Raw genomic sequence first — 22,443 nt, 5'->3', positions numbered from 1 at the left:
TTTGCCAAGCAGCATGGAAGTAGTAGAGGACTGGGGTTGAAAATGTCCAAGTTCCCAATCTCTTTTTAGATCCATTCTATAAAACATTATTTTTTTTTAACACTCCAAGGAAAAGTACTAAACATAGATTCTAGTTACATAATTCATTAATTCAATCTTTTATTCATTGCAGCCAACAACTATTTATTGAAAGCCTCCTATGTGCAAGACCTCATGGTGTGGTACACCGAGATTTAGATAACACATTACCATTCTGCATGCAAGTTTGATTTTTTTGAGGGGGTGGGGTGGATAAGAAGGTTTTTACTGGGAAAACTGAAACACCAAATGTCAGCAAAAAGAGGCCTGTGGTCCCCCCTCTCAGTGTCCGTGTGCATGAGCAAGTGCTGCTGGACATGTGTGGAGCTGTGTGGCTTCCAGGGGTTTGGGAATTAAAAATCACTGGTGCTGTGTCTCTTGAATTCTACTCTAAGAAGTAGCTCTCTGAATCAGCGGTTCAAGTGTTTAATAGATGGTGAGTTTAAAGCTGGTATATTTGCATATGTCGAGGATGGTGACCGAAGTGTAAAGGTGCCTTTCTTGTCCCCCGCCTACCACTGCTAAAACTCAGTGCCATTTTAAACAGCAAAGTTGGGAGGTGGGGGAAGGCATCCAATTCCATTCCCTCCTGTGCAGCAGATGTGCCCACAGGAACAAATGCACAGTATGAGGCTGTCAGGTTTCCAAAAGAATTTAGCTAATGGGCTTCATTGCTCATAGAGCTCGAATCCTAGAGAATCAACGCAAAGGTTAGAGACAAGTATAGAACTTCAGGCTTCTGAGAGTGAGTGAGTGATGAAGTTTTTGTGGGCAGTTTTTCTAACTTAAGAGTTATAGTTTGCCCCACCCAAAAGTTGAAGCATCTACTCCCGTGTAAAGGGAGAGAAAGCAGATGTGAATTCTTGTGTTAAAAGTCAGTTAATTTAAAATTTAAGGAAAAAGTTCTTGGCTGAGGAGAAGGCCAGAATATTGAAGGAGCTCTGCAGCATCTCGTCCAGAGGCATTCCTGAATAATATGTCTCTTGAATGGCTTCGGTGTACAGGTAATGGGAAAAGCTGACTCAGGGCTGCCTCCAGGCTCAGCAGAAGATGTATTCTGGGTACCACGGTAAGCATCAGGGAAGACCTGAAAATCACTGGCAGGAAGGCTAATATTATACAGTTCAGATTCCCCCAAGGACAAAAATGTTTATGACATTCAACTTTAGTAACCTGAATTATGAGCTACTTGTTTTCTGCAAACATCAGAGTTAATAGTACCTGTACATAAACTAGTTCACGGCATTACATTTTCGGATCCATTTTTCTTTTCACTTAAGAACAACTTTTTACTTTGTATCAAAAATTTCCTGAGATTCAGAGAGAACCACAGAGATCAGTTGCCAGCTTGTTACCGTGACCTTTGGGACAAAGGGAAGCCCCTTTGGATGTCCCCACCCAGCTCCACGCCTACCGCTCTGTATGGCAGCCTTAGAGTCAGTGCATTCGTGGAGCCATGGGCCTGTGAAGAGTGTCGCATTCCGGGGATGGGTGAGCAGATGCTGAGGCGCATGGGGAGAGCTGGCTGGCTCACCTGCAGCCTGAGCCCGGCCCCGCTGCACTCCTATACTGCTTTATCACCCCAGGACTATCTGTGCACTGAACTGTCTACACATTTCCCTGAGGCCAAAATTTAATTCCGGGAAAAGAAACTTCAGGAAGTTTTGAGTAGTCCAAGTGTGAGTTATACAAGGGGAAGAAGGGAAGATGGGAAGAGTGTGTTGGAAAGGAGGGTTGTTGAGTTAACTTCTCACACCCCATCCATCTTTCCCCCAGTATTTTTTTTTTTTTGACATTTTATAAGTCAAGTTTTTATTTTTTTTCTCCTCCCTTAGATGGGACAGCATGGCTACAGCTGGCTAGAGTTGGTTATTTCCTTCCCCGGATCAGTTAGGTTCTGTTAAAACTCCAGCAGATTAGGATCTGGTTAACTAGTGTCACCTGAGGGCAGGCCGTGTTAAGAACAGAGTGCTCTGGGTATTTCAAGATGGTTCCTTTTCCCCTCCCTCTGCCAGAAGCACCAGGGGATTTTTCTCCAATATTTGCAGTGGGAACCTGGTAGAGCCCTTGGGTCTCACAGTTTGTGGGGGCCCATTATGACTGGGTCCCTTGGAGTTTTTAACTTAGACTTGTCCACACTGAGTCTCCAGCAAGTCATCAATTAAGAGTTGAGGTTTTCCTACCCCAGCTCTGGGTCCTGAGGCAGTTTCTGCTCCTAAGCCCCTGCTCCACTAAGGCACAACTCCCTGTGTTTTCCTGTCTCTCCAGTCTTGGTTTGCCCTGTGTCCTCCTCTCTCTTATGGATCCGAGAAGAATTGTTGATTTTTTAGTCTATTCAGCTTTTTACCTGTCATTAGGATAGAGTGTCGACTTCTAAGCTCCTTACATGTGGAACTGGAAATCAGAAGTCCCCTCAGTATTTTTTATTCCAATCTACATTAACTGAGCATGATTTAGATATGAAATATAAAATATAAAGGATTGAAATATGAAATATTTTATTTTTTTCCCAATCTTCTTTAACTACACTTTAGGGTGAGGAGAGGGGTTGTTGAGTTTTTTCTTTTTTCTTTTGGTAATAATTAACATTCAGTAAAATGTGCAGATCTTAATTGTTCAATTTGATGAATTTCAACAATTGTGTATACAACTAGGTTTCTTGGCCATGGCACTATTCACATTTTGGACTAGATAATTCTTTGTTGTAGAGAGCTGTCCTGTTCATCCCTGGCCTCTACCCACTAGACACCAGTAGCATCCCCTAGTCATGACAATCAAGAATGTCTCCACGGGGCCAGCCCGGTGGCGCAAGCGGTTAAGTGCGCGCGCTCCAATGCGGCGGCCTGGGGTCCACAAGTTCAGATCCTGGGGGCGCACTGACCCACTGCTTGTCATGCCTTGCTGTGGTGGCGTCCCATATAAAGTAGAGGAAGATGGGCACAGATGTTAGCTCTGGGCCAATCTTCCTCGGCAAAAAAAAAAAAAAAGAGGAAGGTCAGCATCGGATGTTAGCTCAGGGCTGATCTCCCTCACAAAAAAAAAAAAAAAAAGAATGTCTCCAGACATTGCCACATGTCCCCTGAACAGCACAATCCCTCCTGGTTGAGAACCACTGATACACCCATGTAACTGCCATCCAAAAAGAAGAGATAGACCATATCCATTCCTCTAGAAAGTTCCCTTTGAGCCTTTTCATTAATCCTCCCTCCTCAGAAACCACTGTCTCTGATTTCTATCATCACAGATTCATGTTGCCTACATTTGGACTTCACATAAATTAAATCTCACAGTGTGTACTTTTGTTTTTTTGCCTGGTCGCTCACTTAACATGACGCATTTGCAATTTATCCATGTTACTGCATTTATCAATGGTTCATTCTTTTTATTGCAGAGGAGTGTTCCATGTATGAATATACCACAATTTGTTAATACAGTCTGCTGTTGATGGACACTTAGGTTGTTTCTTATTTGGGCTGTTTTGAATAAGGCTGCTATAAATATTCTGGTAAAGTCTTTTTGTGGACCTATTTTCATTTCTCTCAGTAAATATCTAGGAATGAAATTACTGGGTTGTAGGGTAGATGTACATTTTAACTTTTAATAAACTGCCGAACACTTCTGCAAAGTAGTTATGCCATTTTACACCCCCAGCAACTATATGTGAGCATGACAGTTGTCCCACATCATCATCGACAACAACATCATTTGGTGTTGTCAGTCTTTATTGTAGCTATTCTGATGGGTGTCTCATGATTTTCTTTTGTATTTCCCTAATGACCAGTGATATTGAGCACCTTTTCAGGAGCTTTTTGGTCATTTATCTTCTCTTGTGAAGTGTCTAAGTCTTTTTATGATTAATTTGTAGGAGTCCCCATACCTCCTCCCTCCCCGCCACCCCCTCCCCCAAAAGATTTAAGTTTTACAGGAACCTTCTCAGTCCTCAGGGACTGAGAAACCTTTTGCCATCTGAATAAATTTGGTCTAAATTATAAAAACTACTGTGAAACGTGCCCTTCTGGTTTTTATTTTCTTTTCTGTTTTCAAACATACTGTGAGGTTTAGAGAGTCTTTTCCTTTAGTGGGGTCAGAAATACTCCTCCTAATTAGCCAGGCGAGTATACAGAACTACTTTTATTTTCTTTGGGAGAGCCTTCCCATGCCACAGCCTCCACACAACCATAGGCCCTCCCTCATCCTTCCACAGCTTTGATAAACAGATGAACAGCAGGGACTTGTCCCCACACAAGGCAGTGAGTCACCTTGATAATTTCTTGTCCCAGAGATTTCTTGGTGAGCCTTTTTTCTGGAAGCATTTTTCTTTTACTCACACAGGAATGTTTTTACCTAGTTAAAAAAAATTAAGTTCTCTGTCTAGAAAGATTCCTTTTTCCATCTAAGTTCTGATAACAGAACTTAGTTATTTCCTTTTGGTTCCACTGGAAAAGGAGTGAGATTTCTTTGTTTTTAGTTTCTCTCCAACAAAATAATTTCTGTTGCTAAGGCAGTATTTTTCTAACCTGTCCTCTTCTGCTAACCAGACAAAAAGATTTATCTCTGAGTAGTTTAGGACCTGGTTTCTGAATAGGACACAAGAGCACCCAAAGCAGGGTGTTTTCTCACTGCTCTTTGGAAGGAGAACATGGTGGCCCCCAGAAGAGGAGAGGCGTGTGTGTGTGTATACATGAGGTAACATGTCCAAAGAGCTTTGTAGGCAATAAGGCAATCTCTAGTGTGACCTCTAAATACCATTCCCCACTAAAGGAACCAGGCTTCTTGGGAACATGGCTGATTCCATGTCTGGGATAGAAATGTATAGGATGAGGCTGGGTCCTGTCCTACCAGAAAGCAAAACACCAACAACAAAACAAACAAAAAACTGCTGTAAACTACTAGGATCATGTCAACAGGACTTAGGCTTCGAGTTGAAGAGATTCTCACTGACAAAGGTGGATGTTTTGAGCATCAGTAAGAATAATGACTCCAGGGGCCGGACCGTGGCGTAGGGTTGAGTGCCTGTGCTCCACTGCTGGCCGCCGGGGGGTTGGGATCCCGAGAGTGCACCGAGGCACCGCTTGTCAGGCCATGCTGTGGCGGCGTCTCATATGGAGTGGAGGAGGATGGGCGCGGATGTTGGCTCGGGGCTGATCTTCCTTGTGAACACACACACACTAAATAAATAAATAAATATTAAAAAAAAAAAGAATAATGACTGCAGTGGATTAAAGCATATCAAATATATTTTAAATCAATGAGTTCATGATGCTGAAAATAAACAAAAACAGTCACCACATTCCCGTCTGTGGAAAACTCTACAGGACAAAAGATCTGATTTCTTCAAAATGTAAATTGCAAAGGGAGGAAAAGGAGAAAGGACGAACCTATGATTTAAAAGAAACTTAAGGGGCCAGCCCAGTGGCGTAGTGGTTGGGTTTGTGCGCTCCGCTTCGGCAGCCTGGGGTTCGTGGGTTCAGATCCTGGACATGGACCTCCACATTGCTTATCAAGCCATGCTGTGGCGGTGTCCCACATACCAAATAGAGGAAGATTGGCAGAGATGTTAGCTCAGGGACAATCTTCCTCAAGCAAAAAGAGGAAGATTGGCAACAGATGTTAGCTCAGGACCAATCTTCCTCACAAAATAAAAAGAAAAGAAACTTAAAAGACATGAATTAATTGTAATACTTGGACCATATTGGGATTCTGATTTGAACAAATTACCAACAGTTTTTATTTTATGAACTAATTGGGGAAATTTGATCTCTGATTGGACATTTGATTATGTTCAGGAATTATTATTAATATTTTAGATGTGATCATGGCATTGTGGTTTTATTTTTGTAGTAGTCCTTCTCTTTTAGAGATACATACTGAATTATATCCAAAATAATAGACCTGTGATTTGCTTCAGAAGAGTTCTATGGCAGGGGTTTGGATGAAACAAAATGGCCATGAGTTGGTATTTATTGTTTCTAGGAAATATTTGTAGATTTATTGTATACTATTCTCTTTACTAGAGAATATGTTAATATTTGAAATTTTTCATAAGTTAAAAACAAACGGAAAACAGTTAAGTGTCCTGCAGATTGTTGGTGTCATGGGTCGACTGGCAGAAGTTTGTATAGGGAGAGATGCCTGCTGGGGACCACTGAACCTGAGTGAGGATTCTTATCTTGCTGGGTTTCTTTATATGTTTTTCAAAATGAAAAGATTAGTCTCCCACTGATCTATCCTGCCCCTAACATTTTTCTCTCCACGTTTGTTTATTAGCATCATACTCATGTCATGAACCCAGGATTCTTGAGGAAAAGAATGAGATCATGCGTGCTTATCTCATACTGGGTCTTGGTTGTCCAAAAATCCTTACTGAGGAACCCCTAGCTGGGCCCACTCATTTCTCATTCCTTAGAAAGATGAAGACCTCAAAGAGATTTTAGGGAAATTTTTAGAAAATATTTTTTCTTTTCAAAGAAATGTTTACCCCTAAATCCATGGAAAATAGAGAACATTTTTCAAAAGTATTTATAGGCCTTATCTTTACACCAAATGGAATAGTTCTGAGAGCACAGTAGACTCAATGGAATACTTGTTTATGATCACAGCCTTTTAGCAATTTCGGTGTGTTAAAGTCACCTAAACAATATATGAGTTTCAAAATTTTCTCCACTCCCTATCGGTGTATTTTATCTCATACTTTATAACTTGGACAAGTTTTGGACAAGTTATAGTCCTTACTCTCATCAGATCAAAATTTATGTTTCTGTGACTCCTCTCATAACTTCCCTAATCCTTAAGAAATTATTTTGCTGTAAAGGACCCCTAGATATTTAATGTTAATTTTGCAGCTCACCAGTCATGAACCTCAGACCCCATTTAGGCAGGCAGAGGAAGGCTTGTGACTAAGTAAGCTTTCCCAGACACTGGTGTGGGAAAGAGATTGCCTACTGGGGCCATTCACAAACCTTGCGGTAGCCGATACAATCCTTGACCAACCAGATGAAGCCCCATCAGGAGAAGGAAGCTCCTGAAGAAACTGAGGTATCAAGGCTGGGTAATCTATGTTGCCTCTGGGAAATACATATGTTCTTTCTCCTAAGCCAGGCTGCCTGTCTCAGCTATGTATTTTGCCAGCTCTGGCTTGCATTGAAGTATGCAAGTTCTTCAGTCAGTCAGTGATACCATCTCACAGAACTTGCATTTCTGTGCAAAGATGGCAAGATCCAGGTCTCGTAGTGAACTCTAAAGCCTAGCATTTTATGGCAGTTGGCTGATTTTAAAGGATGCTGGTATTTCCCAAGGAAGTATAGTTAAGCTTTGGTCATTTCCAAGTATTCAATGCCCCAGTAGCCAGAACAGTCTAGTCCACATTGTAAGACACTAATGACTGAGTGGTTATAGGTCATATTTATATCCATCTATTTATTCCCACTGCTTTACAGAGTGTCTTGATGAATCATCAGACAGGCTCTTCTTTCTAATTAATATTATGATACAAGTTGGACATATTTGGGAAGAGCCTAATTATTATGAATTCAGCCAAATAATTTCATGTATTAAAGACCCATTGCTTAGTCAGTAATCCCAGATTCAGAGCTGAATTTCTGAGGAGTGGATTATGTCAGTACCCAGGGATGTGCTGGTTTGAACCCCTCGGAGTGCTGCCCATCACACAACTTGAGAGACCCTCTGCACAGTCCTGTCAGTGGCCTCTGGGCTTGGAGTTATTTTTTAGGTAGCAGGTGGTGTTTTACACAAATCTACATTCTTATATTTGCAGACACTATAGGTTTGCAGTTTTTTTCCAGACGCAATGTCTGCAATTTCGGTACCTGGCACTGGTAGATGTTATTGTTACTTAGGGTAGTATAAGCAAGAGAGAGCCTTATTTAAGCCTTGGATATTTTATATACATAATCAGCCATTTGTGCTTCTTCCTTTCAAAATAATTAAAGAAACATGAATTCATTCATGAACAGCAGACAGAGAAAAAGATGCATCTGTAGCAATGTTTAAAATCCATAAAGCCTTTAGGGATAGTAATGATGATAATAAACTCTGCCATTTATTGAGGGCCTCGTCTGTTCCAGGGCCTGCCGGGCCATTTACATCTTTATCACTAATCCCCACAGCCAAACCCAGACTCTGAGTCGTCCTTCAGTTCAGAGGTATCGGGGAGGGGGTTCTATCTCAGTTTTCCCTCAGTCCGGGGCCCGGATCTTTGCTCTCCCACAGCTTCTGGCTGTGTACAGACTGCTGCCTTCTCACACGAGTCTGTTTTTACTTCTCTTAATACGCTCTGTCTCCAGCTTCCCAGTTCCATCTCAACCAGAATTCACTTTTCTGCACCCTCCTGGGAGTCACCTGATTTCTCCTGGCTTCTCATGGAACTTAGATGGTGGGTGTAAAACTTACCACTTTGAACACTGAGAGCCCTTGATCACCACGTGCCCTTTTCTAGTCCTGTGCCCTGAGCTGCTCTGGACTTGGAGAAGCTCCACGAGCAGTTCTTTATAAAAGAGCCTCTTTTTGCTGAAAGAAAAAAGGTGAGGCTCGTGGTAAAACATCACATAGCATTGTCCTCTTCGGTGCGTGCCTTCTGTCAATACAGGCGTTGACTGTAGTTTCATTTTGTAGTTATAAAATTCCCGTAAGGCATTCCTTGACCCTCCTTTAAAATAAATAGATTAATTACAGTTTTATGATCCCTGTTTACTTCCAGCAACTCCAAATAATAGGCTTAAGAAATAAATGGTGTTTATTTAAAAATGAATATATTAACGTGTTTGCCTTTTTAAAGATTTGCGTGTCTTTGAATATTATGTTGTTGAAGTTATGTGTAAGTAGTAAATGGCTAAAGAAAATAAGCATCTGGTTACAATTTGATCCCAGTCTGGCCAGTCCTTAACTGTTATTTGATTATTCCAAGTCGTAATCTTTTTTACTGAGCTGACTATAAACTATGCCAGTATAACTCATCCTTCTGTCTAAACTTACAGACAAAAATTCCTTTCTGAGATTTCAGGCCAATTTCTCATCTATCTTGTTGGCTCTCCTCATTTGCCAGAAGCTTTCTCTTTTAATCAGAGAATTATTTTCTCTTTACAAGATGAACTTTAATTTGCCAGTCTCTCTTCTTTCTCCTCCTCACGTCTAATCCAGAAGAAGTAATCTACTTTCTTCTTAAAAAACAGAGTGCCTGCCTCATTCCAGTCCCTACTAAATCTAGCTTAAAATTGGAATATTATGGATTCTTTATTCAACTAAAGTTACTGTAGCAATTTTCTCTCCCCATAATTAGATGGAAAGGAGCTTTTATGATGGAATGAATCCTGGGCTCAGAAACAAAGACCTGATTGCAAACCCAGCCTTGTTACCAGCTTATAGCAATGAGCAAAGGTTATTTAACTTATCTGAACCTCAGTTCCTCATTTATAATTTGGGGACAATTAAATTAGATATTTAATTCAAGTGGATTTTGTAAGGATTTAGTGAGATGAGACCACGCCTGGCACTTAATTTCTTCACTGCATAAAAAACATTAACATTTACTAAAGAGCTGATACAAACTATTAAAAAAATTAAACCCCCTGTTGGTGGTAAAGAAAAAGGATGTGAATTCACAATTAACCAATTCACAAAAAACAATTATTAAACATTTGGGAGAATGTTTAAACTCATAGCAATTAAATAAATTCAAAAAGCATTGAGATGTCATTTTTATTTTATTAAATTGGCACTAATTAAAAAAAAAAAAAGACCTAACACTGATGGCATTGCCAATTGGTACAGCTCATTGGGAAAAATATGCAACAAATTATAATAATATTCATACCTTTCAATCTAGTAATCCTATTTCTGGGACTCTAAGATGAAAGTCCATCATAGTTCATCATAACTTATTCCATTAAACTTTTTGACAAAGTTTAATGGAATAAGTTTAATAACTCTTTTGCAGCTATTAAAATAAGAAGAAAGACTTACTGAGCAGCATGTAAAAGTGTTTATGATATTAAAAGTAGGCACATATGATAATCAATATGAAAAAATGCATCTTAAAACTATGTGGAAATACACCCAAGTAATAATTATGTTAGGATATTATAGCATATGTTTCTTTTTTCTTTTTTCCTGTTTCCCCAAATCTTTTATAAGGTAATAGTAATTTTAAGATTAAAATTAGAGTTTTAGTCTAATATGTTCAGTCTGAAAAAAATACTTCTTGAGAGCCCGTATGTGTCTGTAACATTTGCTATGGCATTTTGGATCTTAAAAAATGCCAGAAAAGGGGCTGACCCTTTTCTGACCCTTTGGTGTAGCAGTTAAGTTTGCGTGCTCTGCGTCTGTGGCCTGGGGTTTGCAGGTTGGGATCCTGGGTGCAGACCTATGTACCGCTTATCAAGCCATGCTGTGGTGGCATCCCATATAAAGTAGAGGAAGATGGGCATGGATAATAGCCCAGGGCCAAGCTTCTTCAGCAAAAAAAAAGAGGAAGATTGGCAACAGATGTTAGCTCAGGGCTAATCTTCCTCAAAAAAGAAAAAAAAAGGTCCGAATCTTTCCTCATTATTTACTCCAGGGCAATAAAAAAGCAAGAGAGTGTGCTTAGTGGACTATTTAGAATAAGTACTTCATATACAACCTAAGATTTAAGGTGCTATTGTGGGTAACCTAAGCATTTAATGCCAGGCTGTCAGCCCACTCCATGTTAAATAGAGTGGTGTTCTCTCTCGCTGTAGCCATCTGCTTCAGGACTCCATCCAAAATTAACTTCCTGGCTGACTCAGGTCACTCCGCTAAGGAAAATGAGATCTCTGTGATATATTGACCAGAACATCAGCATGAGCAAGACTTTGAATAATGCATCTCAAAGCTGCATCTAGAGGTAACTGGATTGGAGTAAGCTAGACAGATCATTTCCCAAGGATTATGGCATTATTTTTAGTTGAAATTTTTGTTGAAATAGTTGTAGATTCACTTGTAGCTGTGAGAAATAATATGAAAGATCCCTTGTACATTTTGCCCAGTGGTAACATTTTACAGAACTATAGTGCAATATCACAGCCAGGGTATTGACATGGTTCAGTCCTTCTCATCTTAACTCAGCTTTTACTTGTACTCATTTGTATGTGTGTGCGAGTGTATGAAGTTCTATGCAGTTGTATCCCCTGTGTGTGCTTGTCGTCCACCACCACAGTCAAGACACTGAACAGTTCCATCAGCACAAGGATCCCGCCTGTTGACCTTTTATAATCCCATCCTCTCTCCCCTCCCCACCATCCCTAACCCCTGGCAACCACTACCTTGTCTTCTATTTGTGAAACTTTGTCATTTCAAAAATGTTATATAAATGGAATTATACAGTATGTAACCTTTTGAGATTGGCTTTTTTAGCTCAGCTAATTCCCTGGAAATTCTTCCAAGTTGTTGTACATATCAACAATTCGCTGCTTGTTACTGCTGAGTAGTATTCCATGGTGTGGATGTACCACAGTTTTATCATTCATCTGAGCTGAGTCCAGTTTTTGGCTATTAAAATAATGCTGCCATGAACATTCTTGTACAGATTTTTGTGTGAACATGAAATTTTCATTTCTCTGGGATAAATGTCCAAGACTGCAATTGCTGGGTCATATAGTAATTACATGTTTAGTTTTAAAAGAAACTGCCAAAGTGTTTTGTAGAATGTCTATACCATTTTGTATTCCCCCAAGCAATGTAGAGGAGGTTTTGTTTCCTTGCCAGTTTTTGGTGTTATCATTGTAGCCTTATTCTGAAGTCAAATTTGTGAGAAGTTTCTTTACCTGAACTAACCAAATAAATTTTCTAAAGAGACCCATATGGGGTAACTAGATTTAGAAAAGGAAACTACATCAAGGTGTATCAGAAGCTGCCCCCCCGTGCCCCCCAAAATTTATTCACTTAACTCTTAGCTTTACACAGTAGGTCAGTTTGATATATTTGGCCCCTTCAAATATCTCCTTTTTCCTTTTCTGGACATTGGACCCCAATCTCCTTTATCAGTATCAGGAAATAGGGCTGGACATAACTGTGTCTTTCTCCCTTGTTTGACAAACTTATTGTCTTCTAGAAAGAAAAAATGTTTTTTTAAAGGATTTTTGGACCCCCTAGACAAGCATCTTCAGTTTGCACTGGTCTAAACATGGAGGTGCTGGATTAGGAGTTAGAAGACCTGTGTCTGAATCCCTCTTCTGTTAGCTGTGTCACTGTAAATAAGTCAGATACCATCTCTGAGTTTGCTCAGCTGTATAAGATGGTTGGACTAGACCAATAGGTCTCAAACACTAGTATGCATGGGAATCCCCTGGAGGATTATGAAGACACCAATTGCTGGGCTCCACCCCTGGAGTTTCTGATTGAGCAGGTCTAGAGTGGGGAGCAAGAAATTGCCTTTCTAACAAGTTCCCAGGTGATGTTGTGAGGCTGGTCCAGAGACAACACCCTGAGAACCACTGGACTAGATTATGCTAAAGTGCCCCCTGGGCTCAACAGTCAATACCACCTCCTTGCCCTCCCTAAAAAAAAAAAAACCTTGGAGCCTGCCCGGTTAAGTTCACATGCTCTGCTTTGGTGGCCCAGGGTTCGCAGGTTCGGATCCTGGGCGCGGACCTATGCACCGCTTATCAACTCATGCTGGGGCAGGTGTCCCACATAAAACAGAAGAAGATGGGCATAGATGTTGGCTCAGGGCCAGTCTTCCTCAGCAAAAAGAGGAAGATTGGCAACAGATGTTAGCTCAGGGCTAATCATCCTGACACAAAACAAAACCCTCAAATTTGCTTTCTGGTGGAATAAGTTATGCATTTGTCCTTTTTTTCCCTTAAGTAATATAGATATATAGTGGAATATAAAGCAGCCATTAAAAATGCCATAGAAAAATATTCATGGTCATGGGAAGATTACCATAATATATTATTGGGTTAAAAAGAAGCTATAGGGGCCAGGCCGGTGGCGTAGCAGTTAAGTTTGTGCTCTCTGCTTCGGTGGCCTGGGGTTCACCAGTTCGAATCCTGGGCCCGACCTACTCACCGGTCATCAAGCCATGCTGAGGCGGAGTCTCACACAGAGGAACTAGAAGGACCTACAACTAGGATATGCAACTATGTACTGGGGCTTTGGGCAGAAAAAAGAAAAAAATGAAAAAAAAAAGAGGAAGATTGGCAACAGATGTTAGCTCAGGGCCAATCTTCCTTAAAATAAAGAAAGAAAAAGAAAGAAAAGGGAGCTGAACTGGGCATGCTCAGTCAATCCTTCCCAAATTTAAAAAAAAAAAAAAGAAGCTATATATTAACAAAACATTATATATGGAAATGTCCAGGTATACATAGAAAATAAAAGTCTAGAAAGATATATCCAAAATGTTAATAGTAGTTATCCCTGAGTAACGGAGTTGCAAAAATTTTATTTTCCATTTTTTCTGCTTCTCTGTGTTTTCCAATTTTGTAATTCAAATAATCATAAATCAGTTATTAAAACAAAAAAATTACAGTAAGCAATACAAGTCTTGATATCTCTAAGTTTTGATAATTGCAGTAAAAAACTTGTTGAATACCAACCAACAGAAGTAAGGCTGTTCAGGCAGGAGATAAAATTGTCCAGGACGGTTTACAGGGGCAGCTATGATCTTCCTTAGCCCTTTCCCTAAAAAATGTGGTGCCGTGACTTTATGCCATTCTTCCTACTTGACAGAATTCGGTACTCACGCACCTAAATAATCCTGGCCCCAGGACCACCCATTGCAGCGTGTCATTACTGCCTGCGTGATGTTTTCATGGCGCTTTCCCGCTAACTAGTGGACTCCACAGCACAGCCTCACAAGCTCGTCCCTCCTCCACCCTTGACAATGGGTTAGGATGTGTTTTATCTAGATGAAGCAAGTGTCTCCTTTGGTTGCATCTCTGTTGGAAGAATTGATATTTACAGCTAAAATAGGAATTTAAAAATATCACTGAAATAAATCTGTTTAGATGACAGAAACCAGTCATCTGCTCTGGAAAACTGTTTTGTTCCCCATATGGGTCCATGTTCCCTCCTGGAATTTCTAATTGTACTGATATCCCAAGTATATTGTCTTCTTCAACATCCATGCTTCTCAATGTTAAGAAAGATAGAGTGAGCGTGGCTTCCTTGAAATATTATTTATTGAAATGGTTTTGGTGCTAAATATTTCAATTAATCGATACTGTAGAAAAACACTCCCTTTCTGAGCTCTAGCAAGTACTTCTGAGTAAACTTGTTTGGTCAGAGGCATGTTGCCGTTAGGACAGCACAGTGTTGGTTTTCAAAACACCAGTCCCTTCCAGAGCTGCAGTGGAACCATTGGTTCCCTTCTGCCAAGTTTCCTCCTGCAGATATTCCATAGGAATGAGAAATTAAAAGGACCTTTTGATTTATGAGTGATAGTGTATTTATTATGGCAGCACTGTTTACATTATACATTTTAACACTCACCTGTATTGGTATCATAGAATTATTTCCTTTAACAAATATGTTTTCTGCTTGATAAAATATATTTTTATGTAACACCTAAAGACTATTGCCATATAAATGTTTGCCCCACAGGTTTGCTATCAGTAGCAGCGTTCCTGGATTTGCTTTATATAACTGGGAACATGGGCGATCGCATCAGAACTGCTTGTTCACTGCAGTGTTACAATAGCACCATCCAATGCCAGCAATACTTTCCACAATCCGCTTATTCTGAAAGTGATGAGAAGCTTATGTCTAGAACTTACTTGCTTTGTTGAAGAATAGGCTCAAGACCCAGTAACTCTTGCGTTTGTCCATGTTTTCAGCCCCATGTAGAGATGAAGAGGCATCAGTCCCCTTCTCTCTCTCCCACACACTCATCTCTCTTCTGGTGCTTCACGTACTGTGGGCTTTCCACCTGGGTGTCCGTAGAAAGCATAGCTGTGCTTGGCTTAACTGGTTCCCAAGTAGATGAAAATCAACAAGCTTTTTACTTATATGTAAATTATCATAGTACATCCACAGCTCCTTAAAAAAATGCAAAGTAAAAGTTTAAATTAATTTACAGACATTGATCTTACTTCCTTTTCCCCCACTTTCTTTTTTTTTTTTTTGTGAGGAAGACCAGACCTGAGCTAACATCTGCCAGTCCTCCTCTTTTTGCTGAGGAAGACTGGCCCTGGGCTAACATCCGTACCCGTCTTCCTCCACTTTATATGGGACGCCGCCACAGCATGGCTTGACAAGCGGTGCATCGGTGCACGCCCGGGATCCTAACCAGCAAACCACAGGCCGCTGCAGCAGAGCGCGCGCACTTAACCACTTGCGCCACTGGGCCGGCCCCATCCCCTACTTTCTAAAGGCTCTTAGAGAATTTGTACAGAGATTCTGGAGTGGAAGGCTGCACTGATGCTCCCTTGGTCAAGTGTTTCTGTCCACAGTTACGTATGTGCATAATTCTTGTCATTTTAGACGGATAGGATCTTCTTCGTCATTGTATTGCTTCTTACATCTTTGGTCTTTTGTTCCATCCTTTCTGTTTGCCTGTAATTCATTTAGCGAGCATCTTTTAGAGGGAAAAAGTGTATGCCACACCAGGTTTTATTGCCTCTCCATGCTAACACAATTTCATAATTAGAGTAATAATTACCTCTTTCAGGGTACTGCCTCAGAAATTTTGCTTCCTTTCATAACCCAAGAGTAGTCTTTTTTTCTCCCAGCAGGCGTTAGGCTTACTTATCCCACCTTAATAGAATCATCTCGGTACTTGACTGTCTCCCCCACTGGCATGTTAGCCCCGTAAGGGAAACCTTCTCGGTGTGGTCTCTGACTGGACGATCACTGGCACATAGGAGGTTCTTGAGGGTTGAATGAATGAAGCCAGCCTGCCAGCCCGGAGAGAGGAATATCTTATACTACTTATCCAACGCGAAAAGTTGAGTCCAGGTGTCATCAACATGAGCCTGATCAGTGCTGAATCAGTGAGTTGGTAAATAATCCCAGTGTTAAGACGTCAAATATATTTGATAAGTGCTTGAAAAAGTGATTTTCTGTGATTATTTTCATAGTTACGTTTATATTGTGTATTTTGTAAATGAAGTTTGATCCTAGAAATGGATTTTATAGTATAAAGTGTAAACTGTCTTTTCCATGTCATAAAAGCATTCTATTTCAGAACATAACTTTGAATATGATCCATACCTAGGCAAAAATACATTTTTAAGGCATAGTGTTTTATAGAGAGAGAGACTACAGTACCCTTTAAAAGGAACATTTGTGTATGGCTATGCTGCTTATTCTAAAGAATCTTTTCTAAAGCCTACAATTATTATGAAACTCACATTTTCCAGTATTTAACAGTTTTATCTGTCTTGTTTAGCACACCCCCAGAGCATTTATGTAGCTTTTTTTTTAAATGCTAATTTGATCTTGTGCAGCCTGCCTTGACAGCATATCGTCTTATTGACTGAAATTCCAAGTCTATGTTGAGGAATAGAATTTAATAATATAAATTTGTTAACTATGATAAAAGAACATTGAAAGTGTTTAAGATATGATGCAAATGTCTTAAAGCATTATAAACTTAACATTGGTCAGCTATTGCATCAGCCTGGCCATGTTTACTGTGGTTTAAGAGTGTTTTTAGATGATGACTCTGAGCAGAGACGTTATTTTTAGACGTCTTCACTCGCTCTTGCACTTTCCATTCCCATGTCCAAATTCAGGTGCACAGAACACGGAGAGGCAAACCTTATAGCCAACAGGCAAGAGTCCTGGCTTCCCTTCTTTTAAATAATTATTTATACTTTTGTAACTATATATTTTGTAACCATGGAGCCTGAAGCTGTAGCTGTACTCATCTACTCTGAAAAGCTTTACAACTTTTACTTTTGGGAATAAAACTAAAAAGATGAAATACAGAGAGATTTTTCTCAGTATAATGGAACAAAATAAAATTATCCTCTCTTAAAATAAATGGCAGTTAGGGAAAGCAATTTTCCCTGTCATGCATAAAAGCTGGGGAACACAAAATCAGCATTTGAAATATGTTAACTCACAGTGTTTTAAATAAAAAGAAGCTAAAATGCATTGTAAGGTACCTATTCCCAAGGATGATTGCCGTTTCTTGTTATTAAGTCTTGCAAAATACGTAATGTACTTGGCAGGCGGAACTATAAAAACTAGAGATGAAAAAAGACATATTAGGTCAAATTTTAAAGTTTTTCTTTTTTGTTGGGGGGCTCCATTTTTCATCATTTAATTTAATAGGCTCAGCCTCTTATGTTGCTTTTCTCCATCTTGAGTTCATATTCACGGGCAGGCAAAAGAAAATAAATCTTTGATATTGAAGGCAATAATGGAGATTACAAGTCCCTCAACCTCTGTGGTTTTATCTCATTCATCTGTAAAGTTATAGTGGGAAAAGCATGGATTAGGAATCAAAATTTCTTCCTAAGCCCATCGTTGCCACTTAATAGCTTTGTATGTTGAGTAAGTCACTCTAACTTTTCTGAGCTTCTCTTTCTTCATTTGTAAAACAAAGTTTCAAATGCCTGCTTTATCTAGATCCCAGGACTGTGCTAGGGATGAAAGGAGTCAAAATAGCTTAATGTACTATAAAGTGTTTTATAAGTTTCCGGTGGGTCGTGTTATAATTCCCATTTTGCACTTGAGGAAAGGCTGAGAGGCTAGCAAGCTTGTTGAAGGTCACACAGCTAGTGTATATATGAGAGATCTAAGTCTAAAATCCTGTGTCTATAATTTCAGCATTTTTCAACATCAGCACTATTGACGTTTTGGGACTGGTAATTCTTTCTTGTGGGGAGCTGTCCTGCACGTTGTTGGATGTTTAGCAGCATCCCTAGCCTCTACCCGCTAGATGCCAATAGCATCCCCAAATTGTGACAATCAAAAATATCTCCAGACACTGCCAGATGTCCCCTGGTGGGCAGAAGCACCCCAAGTTGAGAACCGCTGGTCTATGGGATTCCAGAGCTAAGGTTCTTAACCACTTTCATGATGGCGTTTATCAGTGGTGTCATTATGCTGGATTGTTCCTGATCGGAATACTCCACACCATAGCAGTTTTCAGAATTAAAAAAGATAACTAGTTTTCATCGGTCAACTTTCTGTTTCTGAATATTAGCAGTGGTGTTTTCTTCGGAAGGTCCCTGTAAACTGTTCTTGTAGAAGCGTAATATGACCTGACAGGGACACCGTCCATAGTGAGCCAGAAGTCAGACTCAATGGCCCTGAATTCCCTCCCCTGTAATTCTGTGATCATTCCCTAATGGCCCTGCTGGTCTCTCTTGAACAGCCCCTTCTCATCTGGTATGTTCATGGGTTCCTAATATCTGCTATCAGCTGAGAGGCCAGGGAAAGAAACACATGTGTTTTCATAACCATTATCTCATTTAATCTTCACAGTGAGCCCTTGAGGTTTGTATCAATTGTCCATGTTTACATTTTGTTTAGGAGTCTTAACCTTTCTTCTTTGCCTGCTCCTTCAACTTCAGTGTTCTCATTGCAGAACTTGATGTAGAAACTCAGCAGGAAGTTGATATGGAAACACAGCGGGTGCCTTTCTTACCAGCCCTGTATGAAGACTAACATCCTTCTGAATTACTCACCATAAAGCAGATGCTATCTGCCCTGCATGACTCTTCCTTTTCCCTTTCCCCTTACCAGGGATCGTTAAATCCATGCCTCCTTTGACTGCACTTGGGGACTTAAGAACCAACTGTCCAGGGGTAGAATGTTTGCACTTCTGTTGCTCACTCTTTCCCCCTAAAAAGGCCTAGGATCTGCTTCCCAACCCTCCCACGCTTCCCAGGCTTTATCTCTGCTCTGCATCCTGCGTTCTTCCTGATATTGACGCAGTCCCTGATGTATTATCACCTCTGAACTAAAACTTTCTAAACATTTGCGATTGACTTCATTATGTTTGTTTCTCTGTTATTTAGAACTGTTAGGAAGTTAGATACCTTTGATCTGGGACTCATTACGTAGTCTGAAAATATTTTGTACGTAGGCCTGTCTGAATTAAAAAATTTTTAAACACCAAGTTTTAAGATTAATTTCTACTGACAAGCACAATAAATATAATGGAATGTGATTAAAAGCATTGGCAGGACCTGAGGAGAGGCTAGTGTAATTACCGGTAGTGATGAGGAACTGGAATTGCCTAGGAATCTGCAGGACTCAGAATTCTGCTTCTGGAAGGTCCAAAACAGCAGTTTGAACCAACGAGAAAGAGGACCGGATTACTTCACGGCAATACAACTTTAGTGTTAATTAAAACTTTTATTTTTTTTTCCTTAAAGGGTATGTGAATCATTTTAATTACTATAAGGTTCATTAAAAAGTGGACTAATTGGCTCTTGCTGTAAAATGGCGATGTCTGGCCCAACTAAGTCATTCCTCTTTTTAGATCAGCGTGCATCCTTACTGAGGACACTTACCTGATTTGATTTGACGTGCATTTAGCCATTGCGTCGTGTTGTGTAAGTAAAGCATCATGGGTTCTTCTTCCTCTTCCAGGCGGCCTTTTTGAAGCTGTGACTGTGGGAGCTGAGGCATCCCTCCCCCGGGCAGACAGCTCCGCGGCACGGAGCGCACCAGAGGCCGGCAGCCAGCGCAGTGGGCAGCGATCACAGAGACAAGAGCCAGAGCTAGAGAATGGGCATTGCGTTGAAGTTTTGAGTTTGTTTGCATCTATTCTCTAAGAGAAGAGTTAACTTTAAATCTTTTAAAAACCAAGACTGTGAAGAAAGTCGTGGTAGCAGGTTGTCGGCAGTTGAGATGAGTATAGACGTTACGTCTCTCTTTCCCACAGAGAGGAATATTCAAATATGCGCTGACTCAGCACCACCTGGAAGGATATTAGCTAGTGGAGACCCATCTGTCCTGTGTGGAGTGCACTGGGGACTTCGTTGGTGGAACTGAATGTTAACTGCTGTAAATCCAAGGAAACAAACTTTCAAAGAACTTCTCAGGTTTGCTTAAAACAAATTTTAGAAAAGAAAAATACCGAATTTTGTATACCTTGTTCAGAAGAGATGCTCAGTAAATAAATGTTTGTTGAATGAGTGATTATCAAATTAAAGATTTTCCCCTTTATGCAAACCTGCGTGTGTTCCTTTTGTTCTTTATGTGCTTTACCAAATACAATTGCACATCCATAAAGATGCCTCACTGGCATCCTGTTTCAGAGTTGTCTCAAGCCTTGTGTGCCAGAGCAGGTGGTGAGGAAACCATTGAATGAGAGTGATGGAGCTAGAGGGAATCCTATAGAGCATAGACCTGCTCCAAGGTTTACAGAGAAGGTTCGAGACTTGCCTATAATCACACAGTAGGAGCCAAGCTGGGACTGGAGCCAGCAGATTCTCCTTTCCCACTCCACGTTCAGAGGACGGTCTCTGGATTTACATCTATACCTGCTGCTCATCAAGGCTGTTGGCATTAATCCTGGCCTATGGACCAGCTAATCACTGTTTCCTCAAAAAACCTGGGTTTTCTGTCCCCCTAATTTCCTAATACTCTTAACACAAGTGTCACTGGGCATTTTGATTTGGTAAACCTTTTGTGACTTCTTCCTCATAGTTTAACCAAAACACATGTCCCACTAGCAGAGCAGTGGTATAGCACTCCTAATTCTATAACTGGTGGGCTGACAGAGGAATAAAACCCATCCGTCTGATCCTGCAGAGTCATTTTATTAAGCACAGTTTGAAACATTGACATTCTTAGTGAAATGTCCAAGACTTACAACATGGAGGAGAATTAGTTTGGCTTCATTTAAGATACTAAGCTCCCAAACACCATGCTGGCTTTCATGCTTTAGATGCCTATCTGTTCTGGTAGAGAGCAGTTTCTCAGCCTTGGCACTATTTACATTTTGGGGTAGATAATTCTCTTTTGTGGGAGACTCTCCTGTGCTGTGGGGAGGAAAAATCTTTTTCCCTCTACCCTCCTAGTTTTAATGGCTGGGGCTTGTGAATCAAACTGATTTAAAAAAAAAAAAAAGGATAATTACATATATCTCATGAGAGTTTCACAAAGAATTGAGACTCATGGAGGTGGTCAGATGATTGAGGCTTATATATACCATCTTAGGCTAAACAAAGAAAAAGGAGTTTGGGGCTTTCTGGGCAGAGGAGGCAAGTTATAGGAAGATGAGGGAGGTATGGTAAATAAGGGGTTCTCTTGTTATGCAGATAAGGGTTTCTCAGATGATAAAAGCTGTCTCCACGAGTAGCTGTCTTCCTGATATAGAGACATCTTTACAAGTGGAAATTTCCTTTATAAATGCAAGTTTCCTTTACAAAAGTGGAAATTTATACTTTATTTTTAGGCAGTTAAGGGGAGGTAAAGAGCTTTCCCTGCCTCTCTTTAGCTCAAAATAATCCTTATTCCAAAATGTCATATTTTGGGGGTAACATATTCTGGTACCCTTCAGCACATTGGAGGATGTTTAGCAGCATCCCTGGCCTCTACCAACCAAATCCCCCAGTGTGACAACCCAAAATGTCTGCAGACATTGCCCTGATGGGCAAAACTGACCCCAGTTGAGAACCACTGCTATAGAAGATGGGACTTGAGAGGCAAGATTTGGTGATTGCCTATAGTTGTGTATTGCCAATGATACAGCCATTACAAAATCTGAGTCTTTTTCTGGCATGTGACCTGGCCTTAGTATACTATTGTTTTCACGAATGAATGCATTCATGATGAACACCTTTATGTGAGAATATTTCCTAAGAGTTCAGTTTGTATTGATCTAATGTTGGAGATTGGAATAAATTAGATGAAGCAGAGTTCAGCCTGTGCATAAAATAGAATTTTCTGAGATCGTTTTTCTCCCTCTGGAAAAGAAAGAAGCTGTTACCATACTAATGTTTGTTTATGGTTTAGATGGTGAAGGTGCTCATGATTCAAAAGATAACTCTACTGCCCAACAAAACACAGCTAGAAGAATATTCTAATTTAATAACCTTGTCTCTCTAAGTAAAATCAATTTGAGTCAAATGTAGTTAGACCCCTTCACCTCTGTCTGGGGTCTTGGGAGGAACCAAGCCAATGAGAGCTAAGGACACCTCATTTCTGATGGCACAGGTGGGGAGTACAGGGCAGATTTCTGGCTACAAACTGCAGTTGCAACGTGTGAAGTTGCGTCTATCATGCAGTTACTGCACAAAATTGGGGTTCTCTTGCCTAATGCACATAAAAAGCCAATTATTACGGCATCAGCTTTTGAGAAAAGATTGCAGCTTTATTGTGAAATCGATCTGCAAGGAGACAGGAGGCATAAGCTCTCGGATCTGTCTCCCCAATCCAGGGCTTGGGGCAAAATTTATGGGATGAAGAGCAAGGTGGTCTGAA

General features: G+C 40.4%; 1 protein-coding gene across 1 annotated transcript in view; it reads left to right on the top strand.

Annotated features, from left to right (window-relative positions):
• Positions 1-20,187, top strand: part of UBE3D (ubiquitin protein ligase E3D) — a 150,072-nt gene extending 129,885 nt beyond the window's left edge. Inside the window, exon 10 of the mRNA XM_004422065.3 lies at positions 19,603-20,187. Within this exon, the coding sequence (XP_004422122.2) occupies positions 19,603-19,623 (21 nt within the window). The 3' untranslated portion in view covers positions 19,624-20,187. The remainder of the gene's footprint in view (positions 1-19,602) is intronic.
• Positions 20,188-22,443: the final 2,256 nt, after the last annotated feature.

The sequence above is a fragment of the Ceratotherium simum genome, chromosome 19, assembly GCF_057802395.1.
Source record: "Ceratotherium simum simum isolate JZ-2026a chromosome 19, ASM5780239v1, whole genome shotgun sequence".
Classification (NCBI taxonomy): Eukaryota; Metazoa; Chordata; class Mammalia; order Perissodactyla; family Rhinocerotidae; genus Ceratotherium; species Ceratotherium simum.
Note: the sequence above shows the minus strand (reverse complement) of the source record. Positions and strands in the feature narration are given on the sequence as shown.